At 35.9% G+C, this 15,557-nt stretch overlaps 1 protein-coding gene across 2 annotated transcripts in view; it reads right to left on the bottom strand.

Annotated features, from left to right (window-relative positions):
- Positions 1–802: 802 nt before the first annotated feature.
- Positions 803–15,557, bottom strand: part of ACVR2A (activin A receptor type 2A) — a 95,952-nt gene continuing 81,197 nt past the window's right edge. For both annotated transcript variants that reach the window (XM_070390043.1, XM_005905611.2), the window contains 5 exons: positions 14,332–14,477; positions 12,572–12,686; positions 10,048–10,186; positions 5,453–5,583; positions 803–4,543 (listed from right to left, as the gene is read on the bottom strand). In XM_070390043.1, the coding sequence (XP_070246144.1) occupies positions 4,349–4,543; positions 5,453–5,583; positions 10,048–10,186; positions 12,572–12,686; positions 14,332–14,477 (726 nt within the window). In that variant the 3' untranslated portion in view covers positions 803–4,348. The remainder of the gene's footprint in view (positions 4,544–5,452; positions 5,584–10,047; positions 10,187–12,571; positions 12,687–14,331; positions 14,478–15,557) is intronic.

Below are 15,557 nucleotides of genomic sequence, written 5' to 3'. Positions count from 1 at the left end.
CCAAAAACATTAAGAAAAAAGTTCCCAGTTTTGTGGACGTGCAAATGTGAATGACTCAGAAGTATGTGCTGTTGCCCCAAAACTTACATCATAATTCTGTATATATTGATTACATACTATTAACTTTCTGAAGAATCAGTTTTGCAGAACAACATTAGAAACAGTTTCAGTCTTTCTGTAGATTCATGGTTTGTATTTTCATTTGGTTTTAGAAGAAAATGCAGTTTCTTTCAAACCAGTGTAACCTAAGTGTTGCCCCTTCCTTCACCTTTACCCTAAAAAATTGAGGATCCATTGATGTGAACTTCGACATTAAATGTGGGTAGGTGGGGCTCTTTCACCCCCATTTGCTTGGAAAGTCAGGTGATAAACCAAAATTCTAGTGTTTAGAATTTGCAGCACTAAAAATGCAAATGAAAGCTTGCTTCCTTGGTGATCCCTCTTACTGATTACCTTAAGTGGAAAATATCAGAATTCTTCCCTTCTATTGGTAAACTGTAGTTGGGAAGTGTAATTTATATCTTTGATGTCTATTACCTAAGTCACTTTTTAAGAAAAAGTCTGTATGAAAAGACAAGGTAACTAATGCCATTTAGTCTCTCTTAAAATTGGCAGGACCAATATCTGTACTTTCAAAGGAACACAATCTGCTTACACAGCAAAGGAGAGAAATGCCAAACCTCCCTTTCACCTGTCCCCATTCTTGCACATTCCAAGGTGTAAGGCTCACTAGCAATTGTAAAGCTGCTGTTCCCATCTTTAAGAATGTATAACTAAAGAAAAACTTCATATGCAAATCATACCATGTTTATTTTTTTTATTTAACTTGGGAATGGAATGGGGATAGCATACATTTTATTTGTACAATATTTAACAATCACTTACCCAAGGTGGGGTTTTATGGGACTTTTTTTTTTTTCTTTTTTTGACTTTTTGTTAAATACTTGCAGAAAAAATAGCAAGTACAATTTGACAGTAGTACAACAACCTGTGCCCAAAACACTGACAAGAAATACAGAGTAAAGCTAAAATAATTGTTTACCAATATTTTGAGAGGTAACAAATAGGATATGGGTTGAGACTGCATAAAAAATGTACTGCTGGTTGAATATCTGAGGTAAATGATGTTCAATCAAGATGCTACTTGTATCATTTTGCCCATAAATCAGTAAATAATTTTATGCACATTATACCAAATGTTCCTAAAAAGTAATATTTTAAAAAGGTAAAAAAGAGAAACTGGAAAATATCTGTGGCAAAGCATCTTTTTTAAAGTTAATCAGTTTTTTCCCCTAAACTATCCAGGATTTTTTCCCCTCCTACCTGCATTTTACTTAAATGTAGCTGTTATACTACCTAGGAGTAAGGACGGGGGAAGAAGAGTTTCATGATTTATGATTCATCTTTAAGTTCTAAACTTTTTTCTTTCTGATTGTATTTTCAAAACATCACCATGAAGGACAGTGCAAGTTCATGGGACCAACAACTGTGAGGCACAGTCTCTGTTCTGGAATTCACAAGGTACCTGTAATAAACATTCAAACAAGAATCACACGTCACATGCTGAAAACTGCCTAGCATCTAAAATACATACAAGAGCGGTGCAGGGCATAGACTTCGAATACAGCCAAACAGTCCATCAGTTTGGATTAGTCCATCAGTCCTATGGCAGTTGATCATAAAGCATTCCTTACACGGAGATCTGGGCAAGGTCAAGAGTGTAAGTTAGAGCAGCAGTTCTGATGTGTGTCATAAAGGCAAAATACAAGACGAATCATAAGGAGCACCATACACATGAGGAAAAAATTATTGGGGTCTGTTTACCCCCAAACAAATCATTTTTCTTTGATCTTTCTTTTTTTCAGTATCCCTAAGCTCAAACTTTTTATTAATTTGCCCACTCTACACTGACTGTAAACCAAACGTGAAAATGCCCTGCAAAAGAAAGTTTTAACAAGACTAGGTACAGGACAGGTAGTCACTGGAACATTCTTATTTTACTGCTTATAAAAATTATTTTTCTACCAATGTAGTTCTCAAAAGGATACAGGTTTTATTGTAAAATTGGTTAGCTAGAGTTAAGTACAATACCCAGGATTTCTAAAAACGTTTTCTAACATGAAGAGAAAACTTTATTTTGTGAATAACTGGTCTTATAAATGTAACTCTTTAAGTGTTCACATAAGCCAAACATTCATCATAATACTCCTTGTTTTCCTTTGACTTTTTTTTTTAAACTTTTAAAAACAGGATTAAATGTTCAGAACAGGTAGAAATCAGTCTTCAAGAGATGAACAATTTTCATGTATGAATATTCTCATTATTTTCCCTTCTTGATTAGTTTCCAGGTAGAAGCAAAACCAAGAAATTGAGAAGCCAGGTACTTTTTGAAATAAAGGTAAACTCAACACTGAAATGGGAATTCTTAGAAATACAACAAAGCCTTGGGTACATGATGTGACCAAGAACACAATTCTCTGTATGGTGTGTGGCACACAGACGACAATGCTGTTACTCTTCTTTCCCTCCCTGCTTAGAGTCTGTTGACCTATGTATTATTTATAAATAATATAATTTATTCCCAGAGATTAAGCGCATGTTTTATGTAAAATGTAGTGTACTGTGTGGTTAAATAGCCATTTGAAGATAACACATTCACAGTGAGCTCCTGATAGTGACACATAAAAAATTCTTTTATAAAATTAACATGGATTTTTAAATGACCTGACAAAAGTACATAGTATAATACTGACTATTTGTTGGTCAGTAATCTAATTAATGTTTTGCTTTGGCCTGTAAATTTGAGAAGGAATCCAATTATATTCTAATGTAATAGTGTTTTGAAAAGCACTTTGGCACCTACTTATCAGTTCGATTTTCTCATCAAGGATAAGGCATGAACTATCCTAAATTAATATCAGTTAGTTGTAAAAGCAATTTGTGGAAGGATGCTAAGCTATGTTACCTATATCAACATTGGTTACCTCTAAATGTCATTGCATATTTTAAGTTATAAGTTTAACTTGTTATCCCTGATTTGTTTTAAAGCAGTAACATCTGAAATCTGTGCTTAAAAGTTTAAATCTCTATCCTAGGATAATTCTTGACATATCACAGACATCAAATATTACTCTGACAAGATGGCACCAAGCAGAAATATAGTAATAAAGTTACAAGTCTCAAAGCAGAGAGTGAGGAATTCTGGGTAATGACACTTCCTGAGGTGATTCTAAAACAGTGATCAAGAATGTCCCACACACTGTTTGGTGAAAAGAAATACACTACAATTTTACATATATAAATAGGAAAAAGAAAATCTATTTTTAAAGAATAAAAATGAAGAGCTTTCCAGTGTTACAGCTCACTTAAAAAATTTTAAATCATGCTTTAAATTTTCAAATAGTCCCCAAGCACAGCACACCTAAAAAAATATGTAGCTAAGTATGCAATATTTTGGGAACTTGATATAAGATGAAGTTTTTTTTAAAACATGGGAGAAAAGGGGGAAATACACCATTTTTTCATTTCAAAAAACAGCACTTTTTTTTCCTTAAATCACAAGCTAGCACAAGAAAAGCTAAAACACTGCTTTACAAATGGCCACTTACTGTTGGCACTAAGCATAGCTTACCTTTTTTCTTAAATAACACAGTGAATTTGTAATACCTTGTTACAAAACATGGGTCAATTTATTATTGAAATTTTGTTAGTGTTTTCAATTTTATAATTTAGCAACCGTGGAACTGAGGTATACCTTGTTGAGGGAGGTTAAAGTAATGCTTGGAAGCCTCTTTACTGTACCCCACTTAGATGACTTTGTTTATGTACACAGAACAGCAGCACACTAAACATTCACAAGCTGTGTCATATTGGCATTACAATAGTCATTTATAGAAACACAACAGCAAATGCAATAAAAACAAGTTACCCTTTTAAAATCTGAAATGAAAAGTTTTTGATTTAAAAAAAAAAAAAATAGCAGTAGTTCATTTAAGGAATTAGTGTCTTCAGACAGACATTAAGAAATCTGATGTCAGTTTTCAAACACGTGATTAGCCAGGTCCAAAAAGATCCTTGATTTGGAGAGGGCCACATTCTTCATGTACATTTTTTCAAAAGTTTCTTTATAGAGTTTACAACTTTTCTCTTAGTCGCGTGTCCTTCATGTATGTCTCTGCTACAGGCAATGCCGTAAGTCTCCCAGAGCCACCATTTGAAATGAGAGTCTTCTTTCTGAGACGTCTAGGACACATCCTACTCATTTCACACAGAAAATAAACTGCAAGCAGTTTCATTAGCAGCTCCAGTTGAGAGTCCTGTTTCTCAGTGTGTACACATGGTGCAACCATCATAGACTAGATTCTTTGGGAGGAAAGTCAACATTTGTCACCATCGTGACCACTGTTACAATGTCCTCTGTGGTAATGATATTTGTTAGTCTTTGCATCTGAGTAATTCTTTCACCTACACATCCAGCTGATAACCTGGCTTCTGCATCGTGATCCCAACATTCTTCTATCGTTTCACAGAGCATTGCCATTCCCTAAAAAGGAAAAACACATTTAAATATCATAGCAATTTTTGTTTTCTATTGGGAACTAGAGTAAAACTCTCATAAAGAAATTGCTATTCTTGTGGGTTAAAGAAAGTCTCAAAATTAGCCAAGTTTGATATTTGTCAACATTCACTTTCGAATATCTCACATGGAGAGAAGCACTGAGAGAAAACAGTATTTTTTTTTTTAAGCACTGGAGATGATCACAGCAGGTGATTTGTTTAATTCCAAATATCTCTGATCATTATTCACAAAGCAGGTAATTTAAGCTAACCTTTGAACTGAATTCAAAACTAAGGCTTTGAGAAGTTTACCAATTTTTATTCTTTTCTTAGTTTCTCAGCATTTCTACCTTGCAGATAAGTAGGAAAAGGGTTAGGAAGCCACACTTAAGGATTCTCTACTTGGCTTATCCATGTTTCTAGTTATATCTAGAACAAAATAACCAGGGCAATATTGTTCCAGCCTTCACATTCCTAGTCTCTTATGAACTTGAAAATCATCCAATCAAAATGCAGTAACTGTCATAGAATAATACTAGGTACTTCACTTTTTAAAACGACATCATATGCGACGGTGGTGGTCAGCAAGGTTATACAACTCTCCACAGGCTCACAGTCAGCCACTTGTTTCCCTTGGAAACCTTCCAGATAGGAGACACTGTGACACAGGAGCACAAAGCCAAGTGTCCCCCACAGCTCTGACTTTACCGTCTCCCTCACGAGTGTACAGATGTGGCCTTAACTGCACTGTTTCTAGGACTCTAGAATAGAATACCTTGTACCAAGATCTCTGCCTCAGGAAATCCAGAAAGAAAAGGTGCAAAAATATAAATCATTCCTCTGATGAGCATTTTTTTTAATTGGAAATTAAAGTGAAAAGCTAACTATAACTTACAGCATGTTTCTGCCAATAATCTCTTAAAACAGGCCTCTTTTTTTTATGCACAACAACTTCCTGCATGTCTTCAAGAGAGGGATGCTGGCCAATTTCTTCCTCAAATGGCAGCATGTATTCATCTACAGGTCCTGAAATGTACAAAAGGGGGAAAAGTCATTTTAATTCAAATCATCTTGCTTTCCTAACTGGAACAAGTTTTCTAAAGCATACTTTCACCACCTTTTCCTAACTGTCATATGCTATAATGACAGGACTGGAAAAGGTCAGTTTTCATTCCAATCCCAAAGAAAGGCAATGCCAAAGAATGTACTGCACAATTGCACTCATCTCACATGCTAGTAAAGTAATGCTCAAAATTCTCTAAGCCAGGCTTCAGCAATATGTGAACCGTGAACTTCCAGATGTTCAAGCTGGTTTCAGAAAAGGTAGAAGAACCAGAGATCAAATTGCCAACATCCGCTGGATCATCAAAAAACCAAGAGAGTTCCAGAAAAACATCTATTTCTGCTTTACTGACTATGCCAAAGCCTTTGTGTGGATCACAATAAACTGGAAAATTCTGAAAGAGAGGGGAATACCAGACCACCTGACCTGCCTCTTGAGAAACCTATATGCAGGTCAGGAAGCAACAGAACTGGACATGGAACAAACAGACTGGTTTCAAATAGGAAAAGGAGTAAGTCAAGGCTGCATATTGTCACCCTGCTTATTTAACTTATATGCAGAGTACATCATGAGAAACGCTGGGCTGGAAGAAGCACAAGCTGGAATCAAGACTGCCAGGAGAAATCTCAATAACCTCAGATATGCAGATGACACCACCCTTATGGCAGAAAGTGAAGAGGAACTAAAAAGCCTCTTGATGAAAGTGAAAGAGCAGAGTGAAAAGTTGGCTTAAAGCTCAACATTCAGAAAATGAAGATCATGGCATCTGGTCCCATCACTTCATGGGAAATAGATGGGGAAACAGTGGAAACAGTGCTGACTTTATTTTTGGGGGCTCCAAAATCACTGAAGATGGTGATTGCAGCCATGAAATTAAAAGACGCTTACTCCTTGGAAGGAAAGTTATGACCAACCTAGATATTCAAAAGCAGAGACATTACTTTGCCAAAAAAGGTTCATCTAGTCAAGGCTATGGTTTTTCCAGTGGTCATGTATGGATGTGAGAGTTGGGAGTGTGAAGAAAGCTGAGCGCAGAAGAACTGATGCTTTTGAACTGTGGTGTTGGAGAAGACTTGTGAGTCCCATGGACTGCAAGGAGATCCAACCAGTATATCCTAAAGGAGACCAGTCCTGGATGTTCATTGGAAGGACTAATGCTGAGGCTGAAACTCCAATACTTTGGCCACCTCATGCAAAGAGCTGACTTACTGGAAAAGACCCTGATGCTGAGAGGAATTGGGGGCAGGAGGAGAAGGGGACGACAGAGGATGAAATGGCTGGATGCATCACAAACTCAATGCACATGAGTTTGTGTGAACTCCGAGAGTTGGTGATGGACAGGGAGGCCTGGTGTGCTGCGATTCATGGGGTCACAAAGAGTTGGACACGACTGAGCGACTGAACTGAACTGATAATGACAGGAGAGAAACAAACACTCAACTGTAGTTAACAACCACAAATTTTAATTTAGAAGAAATCAAAAAGTCTGTAATTTGGCATGTAACTGCTAAGTATTCTAAGGAGCTCTCTTACCTACTACATAAGGAATACCTACCTCTGTATATAGGACACAGGGAACTGTGGATATGTGCATATTAAGGATATAACATCTCTGTAAGGTACCCACTCCTCCTGCAATTCAGATCAGACTATCAACACTAGTGCTTTCCTTTCGGTTCAGTCCATTACAGCCATCTTTATTCTGACATGCCCTAGCCCCCTACACAATCATACAAGGAGGTATGTACTCCAGAGGCACATCTCTGCCCTCACAAAAGCTGCCAAATATTTAGTTTAAAAATCACAAATGTACTGTATAAAGAGGGTTCCCAACAAGTCAGAATGGTGCCTTCACAGAAAAGCAAGATTTATTCTACAACATAATTTTTTTTTTACTTAGGCCTACTCAAATACAGAAATTCAGTTAGAAGTTAGTAATAACTAATCATCAATAAACACTTAATGCTGACCAGAAACTTTATATTCCATTTTATCTTCACAGAGTACAGGTGGCATTACCCTATTTTACAGATAAGCTCAAAAAAAGTTCCATAATTTGCACAAAGGCATACAGCTATGACGTAAGCTGAATCCACCTGAGAATGACTCTAGAGTCTGTGAACCATCTGTCCTTGATGGGAAACTGGTCACTAATGAGCAACTTCAGTGACCAGATGTGTCTGTATATAGATAACAAACCCTGTGCAAGTTCTCAAAACATACCAAATACTCCTGCATAGAATTAAGTTAACTGGATCATGAAGGAGGCTATCTAATTCAACCCTGTCTAACTGTACGAATACCTGGTAGCTGAATAGTCGGGCTCTGCTTGTGCACTTAAGAGTACTGACATTCTAAAGTGTCTCTTCCCCTCACTACTCTAAATGTGGTCCACAGGTGAGCAGCATTGACAGGCAGCTTATAAGAAATGTAATTATTAGGCCCCACCCTAGACCTACTGAGTCAAAATCTGAATTTTAAGATTCCCAGGAGTTTGGTTTGCACATTGAAATTTGAGACTCACTGAACTAAACCATCAATGACTAGCCATCAAAAAAAATTAAAATCACTATAGCAATGTTCACACTGTCCCCTATAGTTTCTGACTTGGATCAGAAATGCCTCTTTGCAACTAAGTATTCCATAGCACATGCAAGGTATTTAAGAAATCTAAGCATCTATCCCTCTCTTATTCCATAAAAACTTCCCTCATACAAAACAAAGCAACTCTTCACTCCTCCAAACTCTGATAATATTTCCTTACACTTCTCAGGTATTAACATTTATCCATGGCTCAGCAGGTAAAGAATCCACCTGCCATGAAGGAGACACAGGAGACATGAGTTCGACCCTTGGGTTGGAAAGATATCCTGGAGAAGGAAGTGGGAATCCCACTCCAGTATTCTTGCCTGGAAAATCCCATAGACAGATGAGCCTGATGGGCTACAGTCCATGTGGTTGCAAACAGTTGGACATGACTGAGCACATAAACTCAGAAAACACATACCTACATGGACAATTCATACTTAACCTTACTCTAGAATTAACTGTCCAAGATACATTTTTATCAACTGAACTGTACATTGTTTATCCCTCATAATACTATATCCAATTGATTTGCTTCAGAGTTATTAGTCAAATTTTAAGCAATGTATTTTCCCGTAACATCTGCCATCTCACCTGCTTCTTTCTGCCTCCATAAATGCACATAATAAATGCGTTCATCTTCCACTTTGACCCAAAACACACTGAGCAGTTTACTCAGGTTCTGGGTCCACTCCCACACCAATTTTGGAAGAATGAATGGCTGTCCATTCCTGACCACTGTCCACTAAATTCCCTTTAAAAGCACCTTTTCCCAAGTCAAATTTCATATACCAGAGGTAGTCTGTCATACACTGAAAAACTATTACAGTACTCAAAAAATACTCTTAGAACATAGGTTAAGATAGTTACACCTTTAGAAAATTAAAATTAGAAAAAAACAAAACATCAAACTAACATTGGTTTGGGGGTTAGCAGTCAGAAAGTTTATCTTATATTCTGATATCCCAAAAAGTGTAACATAATTGGAGAAAAGAGAGACCTTCTAAGGAGCACTAAAGACAGTACCCACAACACTATAATTCCTTCACACCAGGAATATAACATGCAGGTTTATAATCAATCAATGTGAATACCTATTTTTGAAAAGGATTTAAAAAACAAGGACTAGGAATCTCTTGGAACCAAGGTGATGTGCTAGAGAATGTAACTTATGTTTATAATAATGTCTACAGTAGATCAGACTTTCAAAGCTTTGAAGAGGCAGAATCTAACCTGCAGTATAATGTGCTCAGCCATGGAGGATAGAATGCTAATTCAATCTGTTGCTGAGGTATATGTTTCCATCATATACCTTCCCAGGACAATGTCTGAGAGGCCAAATCTACATGCAACTCTCACCCAAGAGCTGACTTTAACCCTTAGGTGTCTTAGGACCCATATGACCTGACCAAGGTAGCAGCCCTCTCCCTGAATCTGGATCAGAGTTTCAAATCTAGGCCCTATCACTCATCAACTTGAAGCTAAAATAGACAAGCTACTTAATTTCTACTTAAAATTTGAGTGTCAAATTCCTCACATAGAAAACTAAGCTAATAATTACCTCCAAAGTTGTTTCAGGAAATAAGCTAAAGGTATGTGAAGTGCCCAGCAAAGCATCTGGCAACCATAATGAATCAGGACATTTCAGCACCTTTCCTTTCCTGCCCTCCTGTCCCCTGCCTCCTGAATTTTCTTTACGCTACCACTTCTGGGAGTCTACTTAAAAAACAGCTGTACTTTATAATATTACCTTAGAGAGTACTCAGCCCTTTTCATACATGTGTAGTAGGTACACACATACACATACATAATATCTTTTTAAAAAATATTTGTTCCCTTACCATCTGCAGCAGTACAGCGAGAAGCCAGTTCCCACAGGACTAATCCCATGGCGTACATATCTATCCTCAAAAATGCATCCCTTTGGAAGTTGATAGCACCCTCTAACACCTCTGGAGCCATATACCTTCGGGTACCCACCTGAAAAAGATGTTAAAAGCAAATAGCAATTACTAATTTTGTGAACTGACATTTTATCATTTGTAAAGAGAATCAAAACCAACTGTGGTATACTATCAGGAAAGATAACTAAATTTTGACCACCAGAATTTTATTCCATTTCAAGTAATACAACAGTAATGGAAACGGTGGAGGCAACCATGAGTAGGGTGTGCTTAAACAAATAAAAGTACTATGCAGCTCTTAGAAAAACATGAGGTAGATCTATAAGGACTGACATGGAAAGAGTTCTAAAAATACTGTAGGATGAAAACAGCAAAGAACAAAGCAGTGCATATACTAAGATCCCTTCGGTATACACTTAATAGATACATCAACACATACTATGCTGGTTTAGGCTTAGACTTTTTCCCCCTTCTGGAAGTAATCACAAACTGAACAATGGTTATTTGTGGATAAAGGATGGAACAGAGAAAAAATCTGTATGCTTTTTGACTGTACACTGCTTGAAATGTATCCTTAAAAAAAAAATACTCTTTTTGAGTATAACAATACAAAACATAAAGCAAATTAGCCACATAAAGGATAGATAAACTTTCTAAAGTTCTATTTGCACAAAATCTATTTGTTTCTTCATGAATTCTTATATTCCTTATTGATATCTGTCCCTAGCAGTTTGCTATTTCTTATTAATGTAACTATGATTACCAAGCTAGTACAGATGACTCTGGTTGGTGCTTGACAAAATTCATTTATTTTAAAAATTTCTGTGTGATACCTGGGTAGATCACAATCCACTTGAGTTTTAGTAGGTCTAGGGAGTGGCCCAGATACTAGTATTTCCAAAAGATACATTATTAAGTTACTGTGAGCTACACTAGAAATCGGGCAATTACCTGTAAATACACATTTAACAAAGGTATTATAAAAAAAAATGTTTTGCTCACTAAGACCCTAAAGTTCAAGTTTCTAATTCATTTATTAATAATAAGGAGAACACTTTAAAGAGTAACTTTCCCTTTTTTGCCACTTTAAGTAACTTTTAATGTGCTACAAGCAAGCTTTTCCCAAAAGTCTTTTCTCCTAAAGACAAATGTATGTCATCCAAAGTACTTCTATTTTTATGAAATAATGACATCATCTTTTTTTAGTGTAAAATGTCCTCTCTTTTATCAATTGATGATGACAAAAGATAAAAATCATTTTTTCCCAGTGTTCTTTACAAAATATAAAATAGTCAATAACATGCATTTAAAATTTTCTGGTCCGTGAAATCTAAAGTCAAGGAATCAGTGATGTATTATTTATTATTATGCATACATGTAATTATGTATTATTGTTATGTATTATTATTTTTACCCACGTCATATAACCCAATCATGAGGGCATTAAAAGATATGAATGAATCCTTTTTTTTTTTAAGGGAGGGATGGTATATTAAGTTTATAAGGTACCAAAGGATTGAATTCTTTGGAAAAGTTAAGTCTTAAAATAATCAGCTCAGAAGTTTGGTCCTAGACTTCCTGCACAATCTCCCATCTCAGCAATACTCCACAAAAATGCCTTCCTTCCAAAATACACATGCTGTCAACTTTCTAGAACTATGACTATTGACTAAATTCTTGAATCATTAGTCAATACTGCCAAAATTTGTTGTGCTGTGTTCTTGGAGGCCAACAGCATACACTGGGAAAAAAGAAATCTGAGAATCAGGTGATCAAATAATTTGCATAATTTGAAAGATGAAGCAATGATTATACAAAATCATTTGGCTTTGTAAGGAAATAACACCTTTTGGTCAAACTGTTTTGAAAACACCTTTCCTAGCCTCAGTTTCTGAGAATAAAATATGGATGTTCTTTTCCTCTCTAGCCTTCCTTACAGGCTTCCATTGCTGAGATCTCTGTGTAAACTTCGATTAACTGTAGCCCATCAGGCCCCTCTGTCCATGGGTTTCCCAAGCAAGAATACTAGAGTGGGTTGCTATTTCCTTCTCCAAGGATCTTTCCAACCCAGGGATGAAACCCAGGTTTCCTGCAATGCAGACAGATTCTTTACCATTTGAGCCACTAGGGAAACCCTAAATTAAAGCTAGTAAGTTAATAATATTAAGAACTCCCTAAAAGAATGAGGCCTATTAAAATGTGTTAGATTCTCCTTTGATTAGTTTTAAAAATAGAGTCCTATAACATCTGAATTGTTTTAGATGAACTCCTTGATCTAAACTACCATATGAAAATATCTTCCTTAGCAACTTTAAAACTTACTCAAGACAGTTATTCTTGTATTAGATGCCAATTTAATAACCACCACAATAATTTTAGACCAACTGATTCCAGATCAGCCATCTAAGAAAATATGGGACAGGATTATTTTTCCTTGAGAGTTTATAGTTATCATCCTTACCTGTCCATGAGTATCACCTGCAGACTTGCCAGCCTCAAACTTTAACGCCAACCCAAAGTCAGCAATGCAGGCTGTCAGATTGTTTTTCAACAGCACATTTTTACTTTTGATGTCCCTTGCAAATAGAAAGATAGACAAAGTATTCAAATTCAGTTTAAACAGTATCTTTTAAATTTTTTGACTCTGACTAGGAAAAGAGACTATGTATGCTATAAAAAAAGTTAATTCAAAGTATGAAATACAGAAAAAGGGAGAGGGAAAAAAGCTTAAGTAAAGTCTCCATATAGCTTGAAGCACAAGGGTACAGTGACCAAGTCCTATCCACCACAGGGACAATAGGAAGGAATTCTCCCCATAAAGCCTTTTATAAAGAGCTGCCATTCCAAAGATACTGCCCAGCTTTCATGTTATCTATGTCACTCCAATCTACCAATCAAAAAAATGTTTTTTAAGATGATAAGCATATTTCAGTTTAAAGTTAGAAACTCTCACTGAAACTTCAGTTTAAAAACCAAAATGAAAAAATTTTCAAATAATAGCAGGATTGGAGTCTTTTTGCCTATTGGCAGAGGCCTACATTTTAAAATAGTCCCTGATTTTAATGGTTCTTATTATAGTCATCAACCTGGCTGTACAAAAAGCATCCGTAGGAATGTTTACCAGATAAAAAATTTTCACCATAACATACATGCTCCAGCTGGATCCTGGTTTTCCGAAAAGAGTAACCATTTTAAGGCAATCAGATCTCCTCCTCTACACTCCAGCCTCAACTAGTTCATGCCAGAGGTAACTATACCCGAGGCAAACACATCTATGTCGTAAGCAATGGTTAAATTTATGTGTGCAGAGAGACCCACAAATGATACAATATCCAGTTTTAGACTCAATCGATTTTTAGGTACCCTATTTAAAGTAACCTTTGGGGTTCACAAGGATTATTTCCCATAGGACTATGTGAGGCAAGCAAAAATTCAGGAAGAGGCAGTTAGACAGTATGCAGGAAGATGAAGGGGAGCAACTTCAGAGGTGGAAGTCATTTAAGGTTTTCAAAATTGGAATTGAAATAAAAGTAATGCTTCCCTGCAACCTAAAACACCACCAGCACTCGATTAAGTATTAGTTCCAAGAATCAGTTAATTTAAAACAACCATCTTTAAACTGAAAAGATGATAAACTGATCCCAGGTTCAAGGAAGTTAAATTATAGTGGCAAACTGAATCCCATGTCTAAAGGGAACTAATGTTTTCCCTTTAAGGATCTGACCGTTATTGGGTCCAAGTACTATTTCTTCACTGAAAAAGGAAATTTAGGCAACCCAATTATTCAAATCATGCCTCCCATCACTTGCACTTCGGTAATGATCACTTGGTCATTCAAAACACAACAAAAATATATTTGAAAATCTCTCCTTAATTACATCCTCTTATACATATTTATAATCATCTTTGAAGTAAATCATGTTTTGAGGCAAAATAAATTTCTCCTTTGAGATAAATACACTTTCATTCTTAACTATGTTTTAGGAAATAAGACAAATTGAAACATAAGTCAATCATTAACCTTTGATAATGATGTTAATATATATATCATCCGAAATACTTCCTGGCCAATCTCAAAGCTAATTTGAAAAACAAATAAAAATCAAATGCCTCCAACAGCATGACTAAATAACTAGGGGAAAACTTTTGCCCAATGGTTTGAAAGTTTAAATAATAAACAAATACTGAATATTGGGGAAAATAATATAAATTCAGCTCTACCTGTGAGATATGGCGGGTTTGTGGCCATCTTTTAGGCCAGGTATATCCTCATGTAAATATGCCAATCCTCTAGCCATGGTTTCTGCAATATGACACAATTCATTCCAAGAGACCACATTAGCCTTAAGAAAGTCTGATAGTGAACCCTAAAGAAAGGGGGAAAAAAAAACAACTTATGTTCTTGATAAAAGCCATGTGTATATGGAGACTTTCCTTTTTACTTTTAAGAGGTTATGGAAGCCAACATATCTTTCCTTTCAGTGAATAATATCCAAAGTCCATTTCTTTCTGAACGGTTTTAAGTTTCACATTAATAAACATTTGAAAGGAATATCACTAATCTTTCAAGGTTTGCTATAAGCATAGTCAGTTAATTTCTCATTTAGAAGATGAAATTTAAAAAAAAAAAAGATTATTGGAAATCTAAAATTCTAGAAAATATTTTAGAAGTTAAAATATACTATTGAGATGTTATATCATAGGACTAGGAGAACAAAAAATTAAAACATATAAACAACTAACCTAAAGGATCTTCCTCTGGAGATCACTGACAACCTTTTGGTCAAGAATCAGAGAAATAAAAGAGCCACTTTTTTCTGACAATGATGAAACTGATTGGCAAAAATAACCCAATTTCCTACTTCATTAATGTATACTTTCATACTAACTCTGAAAGTAGAAAAATTGAGGAAAAATAGCAAATGTGTTTTGGTGGTAACTACCCTACAAATTAGTGACAAATCAAAGATCAGATAAATTTCCTGACATTACTTCTGTCACTAAGCGACACTGATTAAAGAATTTTAAGAAACAAAATTCAAGTTGAAAAATGGCCTGTGTAATAAATGTGGATGGTAAATGGCGAATGAAAATTATTAAGCATTGGCTATAACCCTGATGCTGGGAGGGATTTGGGGCAAGAGGAGAAGGGGACGACAGAGGATGAGATGGCTGGATGGCATCACCGACTCGATGCACATGAGCTTGGGTGAACTCCGGGAACTGGTAATGGACAGGGAGGGCTGGTGTGCTGCGATTCATGGGGTCGCAAAGAGTCGGACACGACTGAGCAACTGAACTGAAGTGAACTGATACTAAAATAATTATTTGTAAGAGAAGTAACTGCAGCACAAGAAATCAGGGACAAAAGACTAGTATTATATAAGTAGAGGGTTAGGCGAAAAAGTTGTCATCTTTGTTTTTCTATTAATATAAATTACTTTTAA

The sequence above is a fragment of the Bos mutus genome, chromosome 2 (genome assembly GCF_027580195.1).
Source record: "Bos mutus isolate GX-2022 chromosome 2, NWIPB_WYAK_1.1, whole genome shotgun sequence".
Taxonomy (NCBI): domain Eukaryota; kingdom Metazoa; phylum Chordata; class Mammalia; order Artiodactyla; family Bovidae; genus Bos; species Bos mutus.
The sequence above is the reverse complement of the archived record's forward strand: the minus strand, read 5'-3'. Positions and strand labels throughout refer to the sequence as shown.